The sequence below is a fragment of the Lagopus muta genome, chromosome 14 (assembly GCF_023343835.1).
Source record: "Lagopus muta isolate bLagMut1 chromosome 14, bLagMut1 primary, whole genome shotgun sequence".
NCBI lineage: Eukaryota > Metazoa > Chordata > Aves > Galliformes > Phasianidae > Lagopus > Lagopus muta.
Genome location: NC_064446.1, coordinates 9,163,837 through 9,185,048, shown reverse-complemented (window position 1 = coordinate 9,185,048; position 21,212 = coordinate 9,163,837). Strand labels below are relative to the sequence as shown.

The 21,212-nt window shown below is 39.6% G+C and overlaps 1 protein-coding gene across 2 annotated transcripts in view; it reads right to left on the bottom strand.

The window, feature by feature from the left end:
- CPEB4 (cytoplasmic polyadenylation element binding protein 4) overlaps positions 1–21,212 on the bottom strand; it is a 54,475-nt gene that overhangs the window by 8,461 nt on the left and 24,802 nt on the right. For both annotated transcript variants that reach the window (XM_048960188.1, XM_048960189.1), the window contains 6 exons: positions 19,599–19,772; positions 17,269–17,358; positions 16,474–16,592; positions 15,487–15,601; positions 15,090–15,271; positions 4,314–11,831 (listed from right to left, as the gene is read on the bottom strand). In XM_048960188.1, the coding sequence (XP_048816145.1) occupies positions 11,604–11,831; positions 15,090–15,271; positions 15,487–15,601; positions 16,474–16,592; positions 17,269–17,358; positions 19,599–19,772 (908 nt within the window). In that variant the 3' untranslated portion in view covers positions 4,314–11,603. The remainder of the gene's footprint in view (positions 1–4,313; positions 11,832–15,089; positions 15,272–15,486; positions 15,602–16,473; positions 16,593–17,268; positions 17,359–19,598; positions 19,773–21,212) is intronic.

Here is a 21,212-nt window from a genome sequence, read left to right as displayed (position 1 = left end):
GAGCACATAGGGAACATTAAATACATGTTGTCATTTCATCCTTCAAGCAGCAGCTGGTGGACACAGGCACTGTGTGACACCATCACAGCAAGGAGCCCTTCCTCCAAACAGGCTCTCCATGGGAAGAGTGCTACTGCAGCAGTGGGGCTAGGAGGTGACAAGCAGGTTTCTCAAACCACTTAAAAGCATCCATCCTATTGATCTTTGCTTTAGTATTGAAACACCTCTCAATATTATTTCCCAGAGGCCATCAGAGGAGGGTGAGAGCCCTCGAGGTCTCAGGGCTGCTGCCCCTTGTCCCCTTGGCAAGGCAGGGTGCTGTGCAGAAGGACCCCACCAGATGGCAGCCTTACCTACCGAACTGGAGCCTCCAGCCCTGCAGGAACCTGCAGTTGTGCGAGGAGCCAAGGGGAGGGAAAAAAAAAAAAAAAAAAAAAAAAAAAAAAAAAAAAAAAAAACAACCACTCTGTGGAAGTATCCCAGGATTTTCAGCTATTTTATACAGTGTCAGAAAATGGCAGTTTGTGTACACAGTTGAAGAAAAAGGAAATAACTTCCAGAGGCACAGCCTGACAGTTTGCCAGGGTATTTTTATTTTTTTTCCCCCCCCCACTTCCCAATGATAAAAGGGCATCTTTTGCCGGCTCCAAAACATAAGGAGCAGAAAGGAAGTTGCAGACATTTAACCACCAAGGCAGTCACCTCAAAAAAAAAAAAAAAAGAATAAATAAATAAAATCCACCAGGGACTGCCTCTCTCCATTTCAAAGATTTGAGCTGACATTCTGGCCTAGTGAGTTAGCCAGTGCATCTAATTTGAGGGAATTAAGCACAGAGTGAGGTAACCAATTAAAAACTGGTCCTGCAGAGCAAACTTCATCATGTCCATTAATCACAGAGCCTGGGTAAAGAAAGCACGTCTCTTGCTGAAACACACGTCTCGTTTCACATGTCCCCCAGCACAGAAATACAGACCTAAGCAGGACCCGTTTCAGTACATGCTCTCATTGCACTTTGCGTGAACACTTGCTGCTGTATGTTCCTGAACAGGAGCCTGCCTTGCCAGCTGGCAGGCTTCTCCCTTCCTATGGCCCTTTCAGGGCATCAGAGCTGCCAAATCAGTGGTTCATTCATCTGTATTTATGGTGTATTCTCTCACCCTATTAATACAAATGCACATCCCTTGTGTGACACATTTTGCCTACTTTCCACAACAGCACATTGCCAGGACTTTAATGTCAAAAGCAAATTCAGCTCAGATCCCATTTAGAAACTACTTCTGCTGACAAAATCAGCTCCCCCCCTTAAATCTCTGAGAAATCTGCAGAACTGGGTATTTCAGCTATCTTTGCTGTTCTGCCCCCCCCGCAACCCCACTTCCCAGTGTGACCAGACCAGCAGCCAGCCACTGGTTTGCTACTTGTTGCTGTGAACAAACAGCTCAGCTTTTCACCACATCTTCAGCTGCGAAGGTAAAAATAGAGCAGTAACTCTCAGCCTGCACCTCATCACACTGCTTGCTTTGTATTCTAATGTCAGCCTCTCCAGCTCAGAACTTGCATTGTTTCCTGAATTCTATTGTTTCGGTTTTACTTCGGCCAAGCATGCATCATCTTCTGCTAACCTCAAATACCATTTTAAAATTAGATAGGTTTGGTGGTGGCACGCCTTTCAGTTTATGCCAGGAAGGAAGGAAGGAGCCAACAGGGCATTGCTGCGTGCACTTCTAGCAATGTATCTCATGTCACTGCCCTGCAAAAACAAACCTTGCTCTTGTTTGAGAATTGTTCTTTTGTGAGGATCCTCTGCAGTGCACTACAAGGAATTATTCAACATAATTCTGGCAAGACAGGTTGCTAATTAAATATTAACCTGATCAAATCATGAATTCATCTGAAATATGATTTTTAACACTGTTAACACTGGTGTTTGTTTGTTTGTTTTTGTGAAAAATATGCTAATTCTGAGAACAGCTCCAGTCAAACCTTGTTAATTATATCCTCAACAGCAGCACAAACAATTACTGTATCTCTGTCATTCTCACAGAAAACTTGATAGGAATTGCTGGAGTGAGGTATTCCATCAGAACGTGGTGAATTTACAGAACATGCTCACTGGAGAACATTTATTAGAATAACTGGGAATCATCATCAAAACAAAACTCACCGCTTCTGGTAAATGCAAGCAAGGCATTATGCCTGCAGTTTTTGCTTACTTGTAGCATTTCTTAATTCACAACAGATCTCACAGTTAATTATGGAAGCGACAAACCAGCGCAGCAGAGATGTAAAATGGCCAGCTGCCATTTCAACACACCTGCACTTCATATTAATGAACCCACGTATCTCAGATTGTTGCCTCACAAACCATACACGTGGGAATCACTTCATCCACACCACTCAAAGGGGAGGCATGTTTCCCCATTTATTCATGCTGCAGATAAAATTATTTAGCAGACTATAAACTAAGTTTGTTACATAAAAGCCTGAGTCCCCTTTGAGAGATTTTCAAGTCACTGAGAAGATCCATAGGCCTTATAACCAAAAGCCAAGTCAACAAGACTAAAGCCTTCGGTTTAGAAGAATTTTGTGTTAAGGTATTTGAACAAAATTCCCAATCTGAAACAAAAACATGGGGGGGGCTCAAAAAGGGAAAAAAAAAAATTGCTGCTAACACAAGAATTGAAGGGAATTCTTTCTGGGAAAGACGTGCTGTCCAGAGGTTATCACAAAAGGCAGGTTAGGACTTCTGTTTCTCTGATTTCACTTTTCCATGTCAATGTGCAAACTACTGTTATTTAATGATGGCATCCTTTGTTTCCAAAGGAGAGAGATGAAAACTTTCCCACGGCTCTTCCAAAGGCTGCAGGCATCATAGTAGTAAATGTTACAATTCTAGTTCTGGGCAATGTGCAGTAGGGCCCTGCGTGAGCAAACAGATGGAAGCTTAGTCCTACCTGAGACAGAACTGCAGATTGTCTTCTCACACCATTTAAGAATACTGGCTCAGTAGTGCACATAAAAAGCAAAAAGCAATAAATCATCCTCCAAATTTAGAAGTATCCAAGGTCTTTCAAGTCCATCTGTCGCAGCACAGAAACTCGTGCTTTCTTAGCTTCAGACATCCAACAAAATATCAGCCCAAAGCATGCCTGCAACCCAGCATAACCACCAATGCACTTGTCTGCACACACAAGACAGTCTTACCTACCTGCAGTATAAATATCACTGAACGTTCTCTTTAGCAGGAGGTCTGCTTTGTAACGGTAGTTGGGCCTTAGCAGAACTGTTCCAGCTTACTCCCTTCCTATTCCCAAAAACTCGAGGATGCTGCCAGGAAAGGAACAGAGCAGGGCCTCTGCCTGCAGGGACTGCCATCTCTGCACAGAAAATTGAAGCAGTGGCTGCTTTGTTCTGCCATCAGATTCCTCCAAAGACACCCCTCTGTATAAGCAACCCATGAGCAAATTTCCTTGCTACTAACTGAAGAACTGAGTTGATTGTGGCAGTGTGTACTGAGCAGCATCTGCCTGTGAACAGCTGGCTCTATACAGCAAAGCTGGGGGCTACTGCCTGCTGCTTACAGTAACAATGTTCCTCAAATATCTAAAAATCACATTTAACTCACTGAAAGAAAATTCAGAAATGCTTGGCAGGAATATACTCCATACACAAACCAGTACTGGGTACGTGCTTAAAGTGACAAGGATTGTCTTGAAAAATGACACTTTGCTAAACTAACAACTTGAGGCTTTCACATGCATATCGAGGCATCAGAGATCACTAAGCAAGCTGGTCCTGGCTCATGAGTCAAAAGCAGTGAGAGATGGCAATTTTGGTTGAAAAAAGAAGTTCTCTGAAATGTTGGACCAGAGAAAGTCGATAGACCTTATTTTGTAATGCCTTGCTGTGTGTGGGAATTGGTATCCTCCACAGATCACAACACTGAGTTCAAAGTTACTAAGGCACTCAGTGAGCGTGAACTGCATCTACACAGCCCGTCACATCAGCAAAATCAACTCTTCTCACTGACTCGAAAAGAACCAGAACTAATGCAAAACCAAAAAGTGTTCTCATAGCGTTGTGCTCAGAGAATTCAATTTCAGTTTTCACCACTCACCAAAATTAACTCTGAGGAAGAAAAACATGATCAAAAACAATTTTTATCTAGTTCCATATGTTATAGTGTAATGCTATAATGGGATGGAAAGTGCTGCAATAATAGCAGGGTGGCAAGGCCTTTGGCTGCAACAAATGAGAATGAGCCCAAATACAGAAGCCATGAATGGAGAAATGAAGGAAAAGAACCGCTTACCTTTGTAACGCCTCAGGTAGGCAGGGATCTCCAACAAGAGATTTCCTCACCTCCACTGCCAACACTTAACTGAGGTCTGGGAAGGGGATTGACCCTGGCTCCATCTCTTCCGGTCATTCAGCTACATTGCATGCACCTGAGCTCCCCTGGGTTGGCCCTGCCTTCCCACCAGGTGCTCAATCACTGCTTCAGGCTTTGCATTTCCACTACATATAGATACAAAGAGAACTGAGAACTTTTCAAAGTTCTCAAATTCTGCGAGGGACCCCAAACAGAATAGTACCACACTGTGGTTTCCCAAGTGCCCTAAACAAGACAACTGAGAGAGCTTCCTTTAGGAATAATCACATCCAAATTAATAAGCACTCACAATGAAAAAACTTCTGACAAGCCATACAAAAAGTCAGCAAATTAGAGCTTGGGTGTCGTGAAAGCAGGCAATACCTGACAGCACTAATGAAATCACCAAGTTTCAGAATGACCTTCTCTCCATCTTAGGGAGATAATAACAATAACACCTTGGGAGCACTGATTCAGCCTCTCTACACCCCTTCAATTTCTATGACTGGGAAGACAGCTGCAAGTATATTCTTATCCCAGAGGCTGTTTTTCATACTGGCAGACTGAATCAGCTTATTTTACGCAGAGGAAGAGATGTCAGTGTTTTTTTCCTCATCTACCCTTTCTAAGGCTATTATTTGTCTTAGATTTCCTGTAGGCTAGCAATGTGCATTTTGGACTGCGGCTGAGCAGGCTTTCATTGCGCTGAATAAACAGCAGCTGGAGAACCAGGACAGACAGTAGAAACTGTCCGACACGAACTTGACAGCCAGGAGACTCTCTTTAAAACGTACCTTAGCCTTTAACTCTGTCCTAGATGGGTTTTATCCATCTCCACCCAAACTGAGTTCCTTCACTGATGCGGAATGTAGCAGTTCATTTAGTGAAAGCAGCACCCTAGAGAAAGCTGGTGGCTGACTGTGCTCAACGAACAGTTTGTGCTGAAAGAAAATATTTGAGATTCATGTACTGTGGAAATTCTGAAATTCTACCCCGCAGGCAAACCTCCACCTTCTGGAGTCAGCTTGGAGCATTTATTTATAGTTTCAGGACAAACTGAAACCCAAAAGAGATTTGATATATTATCTTTCCTAGAATGTTCTTCTCAGCAATTTAGAACCAGCCAAGGCCGTTGCTAAAAAGGTGATTATTTTCAGTTTGGAACACCCCAGTCTTCTGGTATTTCACCTTATTGAGGTGATTTTTTTTTTTTTCAGACTCTAATAAATTAAATCTCATTACATAGGCAAATGTTCACAAAGTATTCTGCAGTCTCCAGAGGGGAAAAGCTCTTAATTAATTTACACACCAATCAGGCTTCATCTTGATAAGCACTTGTGAACTCAAACGAGCGTGGGAGTGCCTTGTCTGTGGAAGACACCAGTCGTTCTACTACCATTAGAAAGCCCACACTGCAGGACCAAATTTCAACTCCATCCTACTTGTTAGAAACCATTATCAGACAAAGCACTGATAAGCACATGCTTTCTAGAAGACCACTCTGCACTTGAAAGCAATGTCAAGAAGTCGTTATCACACTGGGAGAGGCCAACCTGTAACTATTTCCTAGCAATAGGAACACAGAGAATGGAGAGATACTTCCCTTACCAGACAATACTCTGTCTGGTGCAAAATGCAACAACGTGGAATTCATCATTTGCCAGGCAGACTTCCCATCTCCAGCCTCTTTATTTTTCCAAAGTTTACCAGCAATTTTATGATTATTTTAAAATAGCTGTTTCAAAGGATTGAAAATATACGCATGGAGTCACCAGCAATTCTTTTCTTGTTAAAAAGGCATTAGCTTCTAAGTTTGCATCATCCGAAGCCAATGGGAATTCAAGTGATTAGCACCTTGCAGAACTAATCCCATTACAGCTCAATTCTGCATTTTCTGAAGTGCCCATGGAAATAATTACACTCAACATCTATAAAACATTTACAACACCATTCCTCAAACTCGGGCACAAGAGATTAGTAGCTCAGATGCCAATGACAAAGCACTGGTCATCAGTGCAATGCTACTCGTATCAAAATCTAGAAAACAAACAGAAATAAATCTGGATCTCCTAGCCGCTAAGGATAGCTTCTGAAGAGCAGATATAGCAGGTGGCAACCCTTCACAAGACTCCTTAGACATCTCAAGATCAGGTATTTTAAATTAATGCCGACTCTAGCAACCTCATCTAAGAACGTTCTTTAAAATTCCAGACTTATTCCTTCAGGGAATATCAGATCACAACTGCGAGACAAGTGAAAAGCGATCCTTGTCTGTCTGTGCCACGCTTGGACAGGTCCTCGCCTGGTTATCTTTTTGTCCCAGCTGCAAGGTGGTTTCTGACTTATGTTATGCATTGCATGCGCCTCGGCGGTATCCTTCTCATTAAACACGTCACCCGCTCAGTTAGCTTGATTTCTCAGCTGCATGGTGGTTGTCTTTTGACCCTATGAATTGGAAGCAGAGAGCAGAAAGAAATGATGCAATTCCTGGCTAGGTTGATACTCTTATGGCTGTGAAAAAAAAATAGAAACAGCAGTGCTGAAGCTGCTGAAAGGTTTTTCCAGAGATACATAAGATTACTCAACAAGCACCAAATCCTCAGCAAGCAACAAATCCACAAAATTAAGTAGCTAGCATTCAACATTCCCTAAAGACAACATCTGCATGTAAGCAGAAAGAATGGATCTTCTTGCAGTCTGATTCAACCAACAGCAGTTCTACAGCCCTCCAGACATCGCCATTCCCATTTCTGCTGCACTGCACATTTATCTTGCGGTGCTTTAATGCACTGTTCAGGGCACTCAGCATCTCTCCAGTGGTTACAGCCTCTCACACACCTCCACAAAACCATGCTCAGTGTTCTGACCAGAACAGGACCGCAGAACTTCACACATATACAGTCAGACATGTGCCCACTTCATCAGCATCACCTCCCGAGCCCCAGGAGCTGCAGTCACAAAGGAACATTTATCCACTGAAAGCTCAAAAAAAAGAGGTTAAGGAGAAGCACTGAGTTAAAAGTTTTATTCATTCAACATCTCACATTACAAATATTTAAAAATTATATGCATACTGGTATAAATAGTCATTTGCAAACTATTTAATAACATTAATTTTCACTAGCACTTCAACAAATGAACTCTTTAAAAAAAGTAACTTGTGTTATATAACTTAGAGTAGAACATACAAAAATATGAACTTAAACGTGAAAATGACTTTAATAAAAAATGAATTACCCTTATTTAAAATGCTATAATAAATACTACAACCTCCCCATACACAGTAAAAACTATATGGAAATTCAGCCAAGTAGTACAATTAACTGACATACTTAAATAACTTTTCCTTCTGATAATATGAGCAATACATTGGGGGGAAAAACATATTAGGGATTAGTAAAAACTAGACACCCACTTGCTAAAAGTTTCACTTCCAAAAAATATAACAAAAAAATCTGATGAAAATTATAAAAACTAATTATACTTTAAGATTTAAAAATATAAAAAATAAAACAGTTGAATACAATATTGTCCCAATTCTTACAATGCTATCACAGTAGCTTTAAAATAATAAAATAAAGCAAATGACCAAAACCTTTTATTCCATTTTTTTTTAAAAATAATCTCAAATTTACATTAGTAGAAAGATCGATTTCTGATTCTTTTCTTTAGAAACGCCAGCAAGAAAGAGGATTTACTAGAACAGTAGAAAATGACATTTTTAAATGTCTGCAATTAAAAACAAAGAATTACACTGCAAAGATCTTCCAGAAGTCTGAAATAGGTATTGCACATAACTTGAAGTTAACTTGCCACAATTCATCACATTCAAGTTTTAAATCACCTTTTAACAGAAGGTTTCAACTCCTCTAAAAACAAAAGGGGTGAATTATCAAGTCTTTCCAACAGCATCCTTAGAAAACGCTAAATTCATTCACTGCAAGTTTTAAATTTGCATTCTGCAGAGGTCTGTGTATGGAGAAGTAGATACTATACCAAAAAGCACGGGGCAGTGGGGTTCCTTTACATACAAAATAATCAGAAACACTTTATTTTACATTGCAAAAATAACCATGTAATTACTCTGTAACTACACTGTAAATACATGGCTGGTGCCATGCTAGTGTGATAAAACTACATGCTCATCAACCCCTTGCAAATCGAAGTGATACCCTAAGACCGGTAAACTAATTACATGTTCATTATGTTTGGAGCTACACGGTAACCCCAACTACAAATCCCATGTAATCAGAAGGACGTGCCGTCACTACTTAAGTACAGAGTAATGCCTATAATTGTTTATGCCCTGTAAATCGAAGTGTAACCAAATAATCTGTAAACACGCTTGTCACACAATCACAAGTGAATATTAGTAGAATAACAACTTCTTACATTAGTCATGCATACTAACATTACGCGCCTGCCACCTAGCAGGCTCTCTTTTATTCTTTAAATATAATTTAAAAGAGTAGACACATTTCTGCATCAAACACCTAACACCGATTCTGTATTAATATTAAAAATGGCTAAACATTCACCAAAAACGTCTGCATTTGTGTATCATCTTTAAAAACTCAGTAAGAAGCGGTAGACAATTTCGATGTTTCTTTGCTTTTAAATCCTACGCTATACTTATGCATTTAAATTTCAGGGTCTAAAGACAGTGTCATTTGTCACTTTCATGCTTTTCTTCTTTAATTCTCAACTTTACATATACTATTTCTTAAATTATATGTACACCAAATACCTGGTGCTGGGCTAAGATGTTTAAGCAACATGCTTTCTTTTCTCTGCAGATTCTAAAATAGCATTGCCAGTGCACAACATCCATAATTCAAAATGTATGCAGAGCACTGAAATGTATAAAAAGCAGAATATAAGAAAATAAAATTTATTAAAATTATTTATATTAAAAAATGAAGTATATGAAGATCTCTCAGTAATAAAAGTACAAAAAGCTACTCTTTGCAATATGAAAAATTGAGGTATTGCATAAAGAGATATCCCGTCAGTGAAAAGTGTGCCTAAAAATGCTCACTGTTGGAAAAACAAGATATACAAAAGTAGTGCATAACAAATATACATTATGTGCATGACAAAATAAGTTAGCTACAAAAACACTGTACCGAAATTCAGCAGGTCATGTACAAAGGGAAAATTATTATTCAAAGCTAGTTCTCAAACAGTGTTATTTCTCGTAATGGTAACCCATCTCACCTGTTTACTGGGTAGGATCGGCACAATAGCACACCCCAAGCCACCTACAAGCATTAAAAAAATTAAAGGAACATTCCAACTCTAATTATGTACTTCAGAGAAAAAAAAGTCCCTGACAATCTACACAAGAGCACTCTGCATTTGCATTACTGTTGTCAATATTTTCAGGGATTTCATTAAAAGCAGCTCCCTTTCTATACTTGACTAATAGACAGCAAATGTCTCCATTTTGACCTTTGGAACTCGAGAAGGTTCATTAAAGCCTGTATTGAAAATAAAAACTGCTTCTCATAAAGATAATCTGGGCTGGGGGACGGGACAAGGGGGCCGGCAAACGCTTTCGGCGCAGCAGATGTTTCCCAAGCAGTGCTGAGGCAAGTCTTTGGTCTGAGAGAATCTAGGATGGTACCACGCCAGACAGGCGGTTTAGAAGATTGCCACTGAACCTGTTTGGTTGCACACTGCTAAAGAGTAGTTTCAGAAGTTGGCCGGGGCTTTAGTTCAAAAGTAAGAAAAAATTATGTTCAGAACTACTCCTTCATTCAGCCATTTCAAACTAAACCCCTGCACCCACTCTTTATCATTCATTAACATGTACTGTGTTAATGCTTCTCAAGGTAGAATTTGTTTATAATAAAGCAGGCATTAACTTAGCAATGTTGGCACTTCAAATACCTGTGTTTCTCTATTTTTCCATATTAAGTTCTGAAGAAGAGGAATTTTAGCTGGGATTCTTTCTACAAGAAGAGTAAGAAAGGCATATGCATGCTTGCACTGTTTCATGCACAAAACAGCGCAAAACGAGACCTGGAAACTATGGAGGTTCATGCCTTCTGTTACAACTAAGTTAGAGAGTATTCAAAACTAACTTTACATCCATGATGGGAAACCAGTAAGCAGCCGATTTTACTTTGTGTGACACACTGGAATATCAAAACTTCAGTAAAAATTAGTGATATCCTTGAGGTATCTTAAGGTTTTCTAGTTTTTCATGTCAAAATGGAGAGCAAAGGCTGGCCCCTGATGAATGTTAGTACATTAGGATATAGAGTTATATATAGCCATCAAAAATAAAATCTATATATTTATCCTTCAGGAGAGGAAACGCCAGTTAACTAGTTGTCATTACTCTAGCTTTGGTTGGACTTCTAGGGCTGTAACCAGACAATTGAATTCTCTTAAACATAAAGGAAAAAAAAGTGCACTCCCCCCTCAGTAGTAACTTTACTCAACTTTTACATTCAGGAATTCTTAAAATGTAATAATTTTGATGAAAATATAGTAAGCTCTGCCTATCTCATTACTAATTTGGATGTGGGTGGTAGTCAGAAGCAAGGTCAGATATACACCGAGCAAAAATTTCAGCCTCAAAACCCTGAAAAGATTAAAGAAAGAAAGAAGGAAAGGAAGAAAGAACTATCATTATTGAAACGCTGCTTCAACTTTACTCATGCATTTTTGTTGCTTTAAACATGCTCTTTCCTGTTGATAGGTAAACGCTAACTTCAGCTGTTGCTGGAAAAATCCAAAGTCAAAACAAAACGAGAGGCAAAAACAGGCTTCCCTGGGGAAAAGTGTCAGAACAGACTTATAGTGTTATTGTTACACGGTTATTTTAATAAAAGTATTCTTATGTTCTTTATTAACAATAATTTAATTAAAAAACCAAAATACTCTATTGTTTCAATTCTCTTTTCTTAATATTTTTCTCTCCTCTAAGAAAATGTTGCATGAAATTAAGTGTTCTCTCCCTAGTAAAGACAAGAGAATGCAACTCACTTGCAACATGTTATCAATACGAAAAGGAGTTCCCAATACAGTTTTCAATGACAAGGTTCTACAAAATACCCATATTATAGGTCATTCTTTCATTATACTATTGTTAAATTACAGACTACTACAAAAAGGACATGCTATCTTGAATAAGAGAAAGGGCAGGGTGGGTAGGGACAATCAGGATAACAGAAGAGTGCACTTAATTTGAGGCCTGCATATGAGCGCTGCAGCGATCATTTAGTTCCAGCGGAATGAAATATGTCTTGGGCGATCTCCTCCCTCCTTCACCAGGGGCTTGTGGAATTCCCTGCCAGCGCGTGAATGGATAGCAGCCCAGCAATATTCACAGTAATACTGCAGACAGGTAACATTAGCACAGAAAAATGGAGCAAATTTTCCACCGCAACGGGCCCCCTGACATTCATCACAAAGCTGATCGTCCAAGACATATGGCTTAACTTCCACCTGCATACAGAAAATGAGAAGAAAGTTTACAATTCTTAATTACAATGCAGATGAAGACAATTCCACAACATATACTATTTGCATTCTAGCAGGGAACAACACAGACAAGAAGTAAATGCCAAAACTCATAGGCGCTTAATGCGAGAACAATCTTGTTCCCACTGCATTCCTTGATCCTTCAAAAACCACCACAGAATCCAATGCTCAGCATCAACAGTTTCACACAAGCTGTCATTTGTTTGCAGAAAGGAACAATCAACATGTGGCTGTAGAACTGATACACATAGATTCACATCAGAACGCTGGAGAATTCTGGGGATTTATTTTTAAGTAGCGTGATGCACAACCAAGCTCCTACCCGTTCAGGTAGGAACGTCAACTGTTTACACAACACTGCCTGCAGATTAAAAGCAGTTTGCAAATTTCAATGTCTGAATCCCCGGCTTTAAAAAAAAAAATCATTATCTTCAATAAACAGCACATCTCTGTTCTCTTTTTCTGTGGCTTTGTCCACTCAGCAGAAAGAGACCCACCTACTCTTGCTGGTATCAAATACGAGGCTTAAAATGGGACTGATGACCATCTACTTAGTTGGCATGAAGGGCCAGATGAGCAGCAGACAAGAAAGAAGAAACATTTAGGTTCTTAATTGATAATGACTCACAGGAACTTACCAGCTGGTGTTACAAGGATACATCTACGCTTCAACATCTGCAGGCTACTAGCTTTTAATCTAGGCATTTGCATACCAAGAACAAACCCCTGCCCACAGTGCAGAATGCTGACTGTGTGACAGGAAGGCGAGGCTCGCTGCTCTCAGTATACAAGCTGGCTGGATTACAGCTCGTTTAGACATGCCTACGTGTTCAAATAGCATTGCCATCCCTTACAGGCTGGGTTTCACCTCATAACCAATAACCACCTCTGCTCCTGTTCCTTCACTCCCTAGGACTATGAAAGGTCCATCAGAAGCACAGCAACAAACCTTAAACCTCACCTTAAAGAAGCATACAAACAAGTTCCTGTCCTGATAGTGTTTGTGAGCCCTCCCTTAAGCCTGTGCCATCAGGCATTTTCACAACCATTCCCAAATATCCAGACAGCAACTGGTGTCTCTATGTCGTCCTGCTATTTCTGCATCTGCTTACGGATGGCTCCTTCTTCAACTCACAAATCTCAGCTGTATGCCAGCTGATTCACATTCACATAGCATTTTAAACTCACCCAATCCTAAGAGGCTCCAGAGGAGACACTGCAGTAGGTTCATGTCATTTGTGCTTACAAACTACTTGAGAGACAACACAGCAGCCTTTTCCCTCCTTCTTTTTCTCCTCTCCCATTGATAATGTTTCTCAAACACTCCTCCACACCAGCTCAGAAGAATAGATTTACAAAAGAGTAGCAGAAGACTGAACAGAAGGAGACTTCACTTTCTCCCTTTGTCATTTATTTTGCTAAGCAGTTGGAGGTTGGGTACTCAGTGGTGAGCTAAGAGGACAAAATACAGCTATGCTGTGCTGACCTCCTTAACATGGCAGCTCTGCAGCTTTACTGTGCTTGAATATATGTGTTCAGAGGCTGGCTTAGGCTGCAACCTAAAGGCCACACTACAGCACGGGTAATTATACCTCTGCTTGCTTTAGCCTGTTACTGCACCACTGGTTTCTGTACAAGTCTATAAACCACAGGTATGAGTCAGAGTCCTCAACACATTTATTCAGTGTGTGCTATAGTGCACAGGACCAACATGGCCTGCATTTCTTACCTGTGCTGGCTACGTGGAGGATTTACAAGAAGTACCTTAAAGTACAGCAACTTCATCAGGCACACTTAGGGTGGCAGCACACAGCAGAAGCTCGGTAGCAGTGGGCTCTGCAGGCTACTGAGCATTTACCTTGCACTACCTCTCTGAAGGCACATCTATCAGCAGCACCTCCTTGCCTAATTTTACAGGAAATCCCTTCTTGTTATTACTTTCATTTTTATTTGTACAGAAAAAATTAATTAGAGAAAAAAAAAAACAACAAAACAAATAGCAAGTAATTAATAAAAAGCATTATTTCCATTGTTGCCTTTTTATATCTTTTATGCAACCAAACGCTCTTATAACGAATCCTCTGAACATTTATCTCCCCATGGCTTTTCTGAACACACAAAATGGGGAAATACAGAGGAGGAGAGAAGGAAGGGGAAACAGATTGCAGAATACTTGCCAGAGTTCACAATTACTTAAATTTCTAGTCCCGACAGCTTCAATGGACCTATTCACCCAAATGTCTGCTTATGCAAGCAGAAGTTGCACAAGGGCAGCCCAAATTATTTGTTCAAAGCCATACAGAACTTATTTCAGAGCCAAGATCAGAACAAAGACATTCCATCTCACAAGCCCTGAGACAAACAGTTGTTCTACCCAAGCTTTATAGCCAAGGGAGAAGTGAAATGATAATCAGCTCATCAGCCAAGTTGGGGTGCTTCTTCTGTAGTGATACTAAAATTGAAATAAATAGTGACAGTCATGTAAGGAAAATTCAGAGACAAAGCACCAGTGAGAACAATAGATATAGAGATCTCAGTTTCTCAAAATTGAGGCCCAAAGATCATTGCAATGGACAAAGTCACATTTGATATAGATGAGGGCAGACACTAGCAAATTACAGATCTTGTCAACATATTTCTTTAATTTATGTTAACAAATTAAGCAATAAATAATTATAGATTATCACTGAAACAATTAATTAACATAAGACAAGCAGGATGACTGTGAGGCTGTAATGCCTGCTGAAGAGTTCACAATGCATTACTTGATGTTCTTCAGAACCGCTCAGCATACAACGCATAACAGCAGAGCTACATTCTGCCCATTCTCTACTAAGATGCAGAACAGGAGTAAAAACCGCTCCACCCTTAGCAGATACCCTCCTCCCTGACATTATACAAACACTACAAGTGCAAATCCTTGCAGTGGGAGTACATGACGAGTGTAATATTCTTATAAAAGGGCAAGGCAGCTGACATGCTTCCCATTATGCTAAGCAATTTGAGAAAGTCAGCTTCACAGTTGCCTCCCACGTTCCAGAAGAAATAGCTCTGCACCACTCCATCATTTTTATTCTGTGTTGTATCTTAGTGGCACAATCTAGCCTTAAATATACAGCGCATCTGATACATTTACAGTCTTCACAATGACACACATTTACATGGAAAGCCATTTCTAGAGAAGGCACTGAAAAAAAAATAGAATACACTTGAAGACCTTACCCGTTTATCTATCTCTCCATGCTGCAGCTGAACAAAGCGAGCGCTGATAGCAGCTATGTAACTCTGTTGATTAGAAAATGCAACCCGCCCAGCTCCTTTTGGGTACTTCAGCTCAGGGTCTGTGTCAATTCCAGCATAGCACACCCCTCCATAGAGTCGATCCATTATCATTGCAAGTTCCACTAAACCAGAAAGGAAAATGAAACAGTGTAGGATTGGTTATTTTTTCTCCCCCTCTAAAAGCATCCAATGCGACAGTTCATTTGTATCCATGTGCCCCACTGCAAGTGTCAGGAACACTTCATAGTTCATTTGCTGAAGTAACTTCTCTCCCCCCTTGCTCCCCAAATCAGACTGCATATTCAACATGCCCAGTGCTGCGGAACACGCAGTGTACCTGCTCGTAAAGGCCGAGGAACACCACCAACAAAAATGGTTTTTCGTGGGTCAAGAGGCTGTGAACCATCCATAACAAAATCACTATCACTAAGGTTCCAAGGCCGGATCTGAACCTACGGACAAAAAGCCTTTTTTTTTTAACCATTCACAATTCAAGGTATATCAGTAATATAACTTAAAACAGTATTCTACAAAGTAGAAAGCCTCCTAAACTACACTATTTTTAACTCCCTATTCAGCAATCATTTCCCAAAACGAAACGTTAATAAGCTCCACTTGATTGTACCAAATTTCACCACTTCCTTGTTACCCACATTTCTGGGAAAAAAAACCTCACCCCTTACTTACGCATTTACTTAATCGTGGCCAAACGGTGCTGTGTGAACCACACTACTGCACACATATCTTCACTATTCGAGTTGGTCTAGGCAAGTGTAAGCACCAGACCAGTGTTATCTCAATGGAACAGGCTCAAATGTGTGTGTTTATTTACTATGACAAACTAGCAGCTTTATATTTACCTACTGCTGGCTGAATTTGAAGTGCAAGAATATGACAGAAGTCTCCCAGCTATTAACAGACTTGCATCAGTCACAGAGTCATTTATATTAATAATGTACAGTTCTGTGCCATATTATGCTTTTTCTATTTGTCTCTGTCAAAACAGGTTGCATGCAACACTACAGATAATATTACAATTTTATTGCATAAGAAGGATAAAATACCTGCCTGAAAATATATTTACTACATCAAAGGTGAAATTCAGCAAACCTTTTTCTAACAAAACTGAGAATTGTAACCAGACTTCAACACTTCCTGATGCCTACTTTAAAAATATGTTATTCATCTTTCTGAAAACTTAATTTGGCAATTTGGGGAAATTTAAACATTAGCATTCTGAAGACAGGAAAAACAAAAGGCACCTGAAGAGTACAATTTCTGGTTATCATACAAGAATTGTGCAGGCCCTGAAAATTCTACCTACCGGTTTGTCTTTGATAGTGGGGCTGGAAACACAAAGATAGAGCTTTCCGTCTTCTTCAATACATGCATCAATCAGTGCCTGCACAGAGCTCTCATCTTGGAACAGCAAAAATGCGTATCCTACCAAAAGGGAAAACAAGCACATAATTTCTTTCCTCTATTCACCTTATAGTACAGTAACTTAACCCAAAATTATGCTTGGCACCGTGTCATCATGCTACTGTATGATAAAGGACAAACTTCAAGATGCCCTCGCACCTTCCCATCTGAACTTCCTGCAAGCCTTCTCACAGTCATGAAGGAAAGAAGGGAGGGAGAATAATGCTGATCAACACATTCTCTCCCCATTTCCTTTGAAAAAGAAAAGCCAGTAGTAAGAACTGAACAAAAGCCACAGCTGTGGAGGCATGCTTCCCAGCACGGCTGTTAATATAAGGTGCTAGTACTCTCTGGCATCTGTGAACAGTATTTAGCTGCTTTACAGAAAACTAGCCTTGATTATTATTACAAAAGCAAGTAAAACAGAATGAGGAACAACAGGAGAAAAAAAAAAAGAAAAAAAAAAAAAAAGAAGAAAGAAAGAAAAGGAAAACCAAATAAAGTAACAACAGGAAGTTAGGGAATAATTGTTTTAGTGCAGAATAATTGCAAAGCCCATTCTAAAATCAGTTTATAACCCAAGGATTCATCATTCTTTCTCGTAAACTTTGGTCATCACCACAAAAGTCTCTTTTGAAGTTGAGCCTTATCAAGAAAAATGAATTCTAGAACAATGATACCATTATCAGATATTTACCCTTAGGAGGAAAATAAGATTTGCTTTCTGCCTTGTGCGGCCAGTCTACAATCAAAGGTCCAAAGCGACGAAAGCTAGCAGTGATCTCATCTACACAGAGAGGAAAAAGGCATGAACTGAAATTAAAATCAGTTGACTGCAACACAATTGAAAAACACAGACTTCATTTAGCTTCACTACATAAACAAACATGCCGTAGCCCTAATGGTTTACCAAATCATAGAAATGCTTACTAGCTGATGGGACATCTTTAGGACAAGTCAGAACACATGTTACAAAACAAGACAGTTCAAAGATCCATCTTTTATTTTTACTGTTGATCTCAAACCCACTAATAAATAGAAACTGAATCTATACAGCTATCATAACACAACTTCAACTATTCTGCCACAAGGAGTTTAAAGGCAACTTGCTGACTTCCTAGTAAGCAACCAGCTCTGTCAGTGGGTCTTAAAAATGCAGGACGACAGGAGAAAAATGATCAGCCTATCACAGGAATCAGTCACACCTGTTCATACTGCTTGTCAGTATGCAAATACTGACATCAGCAGCAAATACTGAGTGTGACCTCCACCTAATACAGAGCGAACTTCCACAACAGTGTTATGCAACATTATAGGAGAGGTGGCAAACAACATGTAACTATAGCAAGAAGCAACTCTTGCATCCATTTCAAATTTGCCTTCCACCTAAAGTTGCTGGTAAAAACGTGCATATGCTAGTCCTGTGGGAGTCCTCTGATTAAAATTCTTGTTGAAAGTGACTGTTCCCTTCTCCACAAAAGGCATTTGAACCATCACCAGTTAAAGTTCTCTGAACAAGAATTTTTCATTAAAAAAGGAAACAAAAGGAACAAACTTTCTGTTGCTGGAGCGCCATCTAAATTGGCACAAGGCTTCGCTGAATTCTGCTCAAGGTGCTACAGACCCTCCTGCAGCAGCACAGTGTTGGGGTTAGAAATCTGAAAAGGTGCTACTGGTTGTGTTCCTTTCAGTCTGCTTATACCTGCTGATGACGCTGCTAATGAAATAGCAGCTCACAAGCCATAGTACTGACAGCCGCATCAGAAATGCACCCAGGAAAAGAAGTGTGTCAAGGTTACGTGGTGATGAAGATATTAAGCAAAGAAAACATTACTTATTACATCTCTACTCCTTTAACAAATCTTCATCTAGAACAGCAGTAAGACAAATTTCATTTCAAATTACATTACATAAAATGCATCTTAGAATTACAGTCAGAAAAAGTTCAGACTCAGGTGTGAGACACTTCAAATTACATCGTCCTTTTTCTAATTCACACTCGTGCATTTAGCAAGAGGAGAGCTGACGTGAAGCAACTCTGACACATTCAAGCTACCCTCCCAGCACACTTTTAGCAAAGGCTTTGTGCCTCGATAACTCAGCTTCACACAGACAGAACTATTTGTCTCATCTGTTTTTAAATCAACAAAAGTGACAAAGACACAAACAACAACAACAAAAAAACTGTAATAAGATTTTCCCCTTGTAAACATCATGTTAGACTTGACCTTTTAAATGCTGAAGGAATAAGTTATGTTAAACAGGATAAATGCAGCTCTTATGTTGGATGTGACAGTCAGGTTGTCATGCTGCAGTAATACAAACTGCAGTGCATTACAAGCTCTCTCCCTGACGAAAAGTGGGGATTAAAAATAATTCTGTGATTGTAGAAAAAAATAAAAGCAGCTTTGTGGATTTACACTTGAAGTTCTTGTAGCCACCCCCACGTCATGCTCTATGCACACAAAAAACAGAACTTTCTGATGAAAAAAAGCTTCACCACAATTGTGACCCTCACCACGCACATGTTAGAAGCCACACATGATCACACCACAGGATGTGATCAAGGCTAAAAATCACCTCTATGAAACCATACATAAACCTCACATATGAATTAAGTTACATACAGCTTAAAAATCTACTAGAAATCCTTTCCCTACTACTAGCTTCTGGTGCATACAAAATGACTGCAAAGTACTGTGACTTTCAACAGGGGATATTTACTTGTTTATTGTTGCACCACCACCCCTTTTTTATACCTCTTATATTGCAAACTTCAGTTACACGTGTGATAACGTAAGGTTTTGTTCTTCAGCAGCAAAACAATGTCATAGCCAAAACTAGCCTGAATGATCTCACATTTGCCACGGAGCAAAAGTGGCAATATCCAAAACCTTATTGACACATCAAAGCTCTTCTGTAGAGTTAGAAAAACATTCCTGCAGTCAATTAACAGACAAAAGTTTTCACACCGCTTTTCTGCCATTAAGCCAAAAGGAGCTCTTGGATAAGATTTTCGGGGCGTACCTTCATCGATGTCTGGGGGCAGCCCACCAACAAAGACCTTCCGGGAATAGCGCTCCACTCGCTCCCCATTCTGATGGGAGAAGCAGTGAGGTGACCCCAACCCACTGTGCAGAGTCTGATCGCCACGTCCGTCATCCAAGAACCCGTCTTCCATTGGAAACAGCGAAGACTGACCTGAAGAGGGGGTTAAAAGAAAAAGAAGGAAAAAACATACTAACAGAACAAAGCACAAACTGTTTTAATAGGTACTAATGCATATTAATGTTTTTGTGTTGGCAGTAGAACTGTTTGCAGTCTTCCCTTCTAATGAGCAATTCTGTTCTTGATTACATATGACTCTCAAAGTTTTCATTATCGTTCAGTAATTCAAATGTATTATTTCAGAGAAAAGGTCACGACCTCCTTCATAAAGGCACCACAACTAACAGAAATTTGAAACAAAATGGTACTTCAAATGGATGCTCAGACTGACTACTTTCCATAAATGTCATGTTTCTAATTAAAATTCCTTTAAAAGAACTTTCAAATGAAAGAGAATAAAAGCCCCACTTTCCCCACATCCCCACCTCTTTTTAGGGAGTTTCCCAATAGCAGACACTAGAACCTAAGCTGTACATAATCGCTTCCCAGTGAACAGCTTCTTACAAGGCAGAGAGAAAATTTCACAGCGCAGATGGCAAGAAAAAGAATTCTGCAACTAGATACATTACACGTTTAGATCTCCTGATAGCAAAACAAATCACAAGCCACCCACTTGCAAATAACAAAAATATCCTGATAAATCTGGGAAGACCCACTCTCATTTACCACAAATGGAGACTGAAAACTCGGCAATACTGAGACATTCTCAGAAGAAAGCTCACTTGGATATTACAAAGGAACTGCGTTCATGAACTCACTCTAAGAGAAAATGTAAGCATGCTTCCCCTCACTGCCCAATATTCTTCTGTGATAATCCTTTTATCATAGATTTCTTTAATAACATTCATTACTTTTAAATAAGATTATCTGAATGCAACTGTATAATGTAATAAGCTGAGCACACAAACTGATCTCATCCCTGAATTCTTTCTTTGGTTACAGTATTCAATAGCTAGACAACAAACTGATTTCTATTCGCTTAATGAGTGCTTTAGGAATAAATACACATAGGAGAAGTAACCAATTAATGAGGTGTGCCACAAGTTTTGGGATACATTTCCTTTCACCTGAGCTATGATATAATGTGCCTGCTTTTCCAGAGTTCATTACAATCCACCACAGTAGTGCATTGCTACGGTTAATCTATGCTGCTCTGCTTCCTTCCTTTGAAAAGAAATTACTGTCATTTACTCCATTTTAAAAAAGGAAACAACATATTGAATAGCAGATTTACCAGATCCAATATCCTGGCTATTCCCATGCAAAAATCAAACAGTTCACAGGTTGAAAGCAAAAATAAAATAAAATAAACAGTCCACAGAATTTATATGAATAAAAAAATGGAAGACTTGGCCAGCTTTCTTTATTTGAAACTTCAGGGATCTTTTTACTTCTTTGATTAAAATAACAACCTCTATATAATAAGACCTACTTCTGTAACTAGGTAAACTTGGCTCTGTACTATGATAAAAA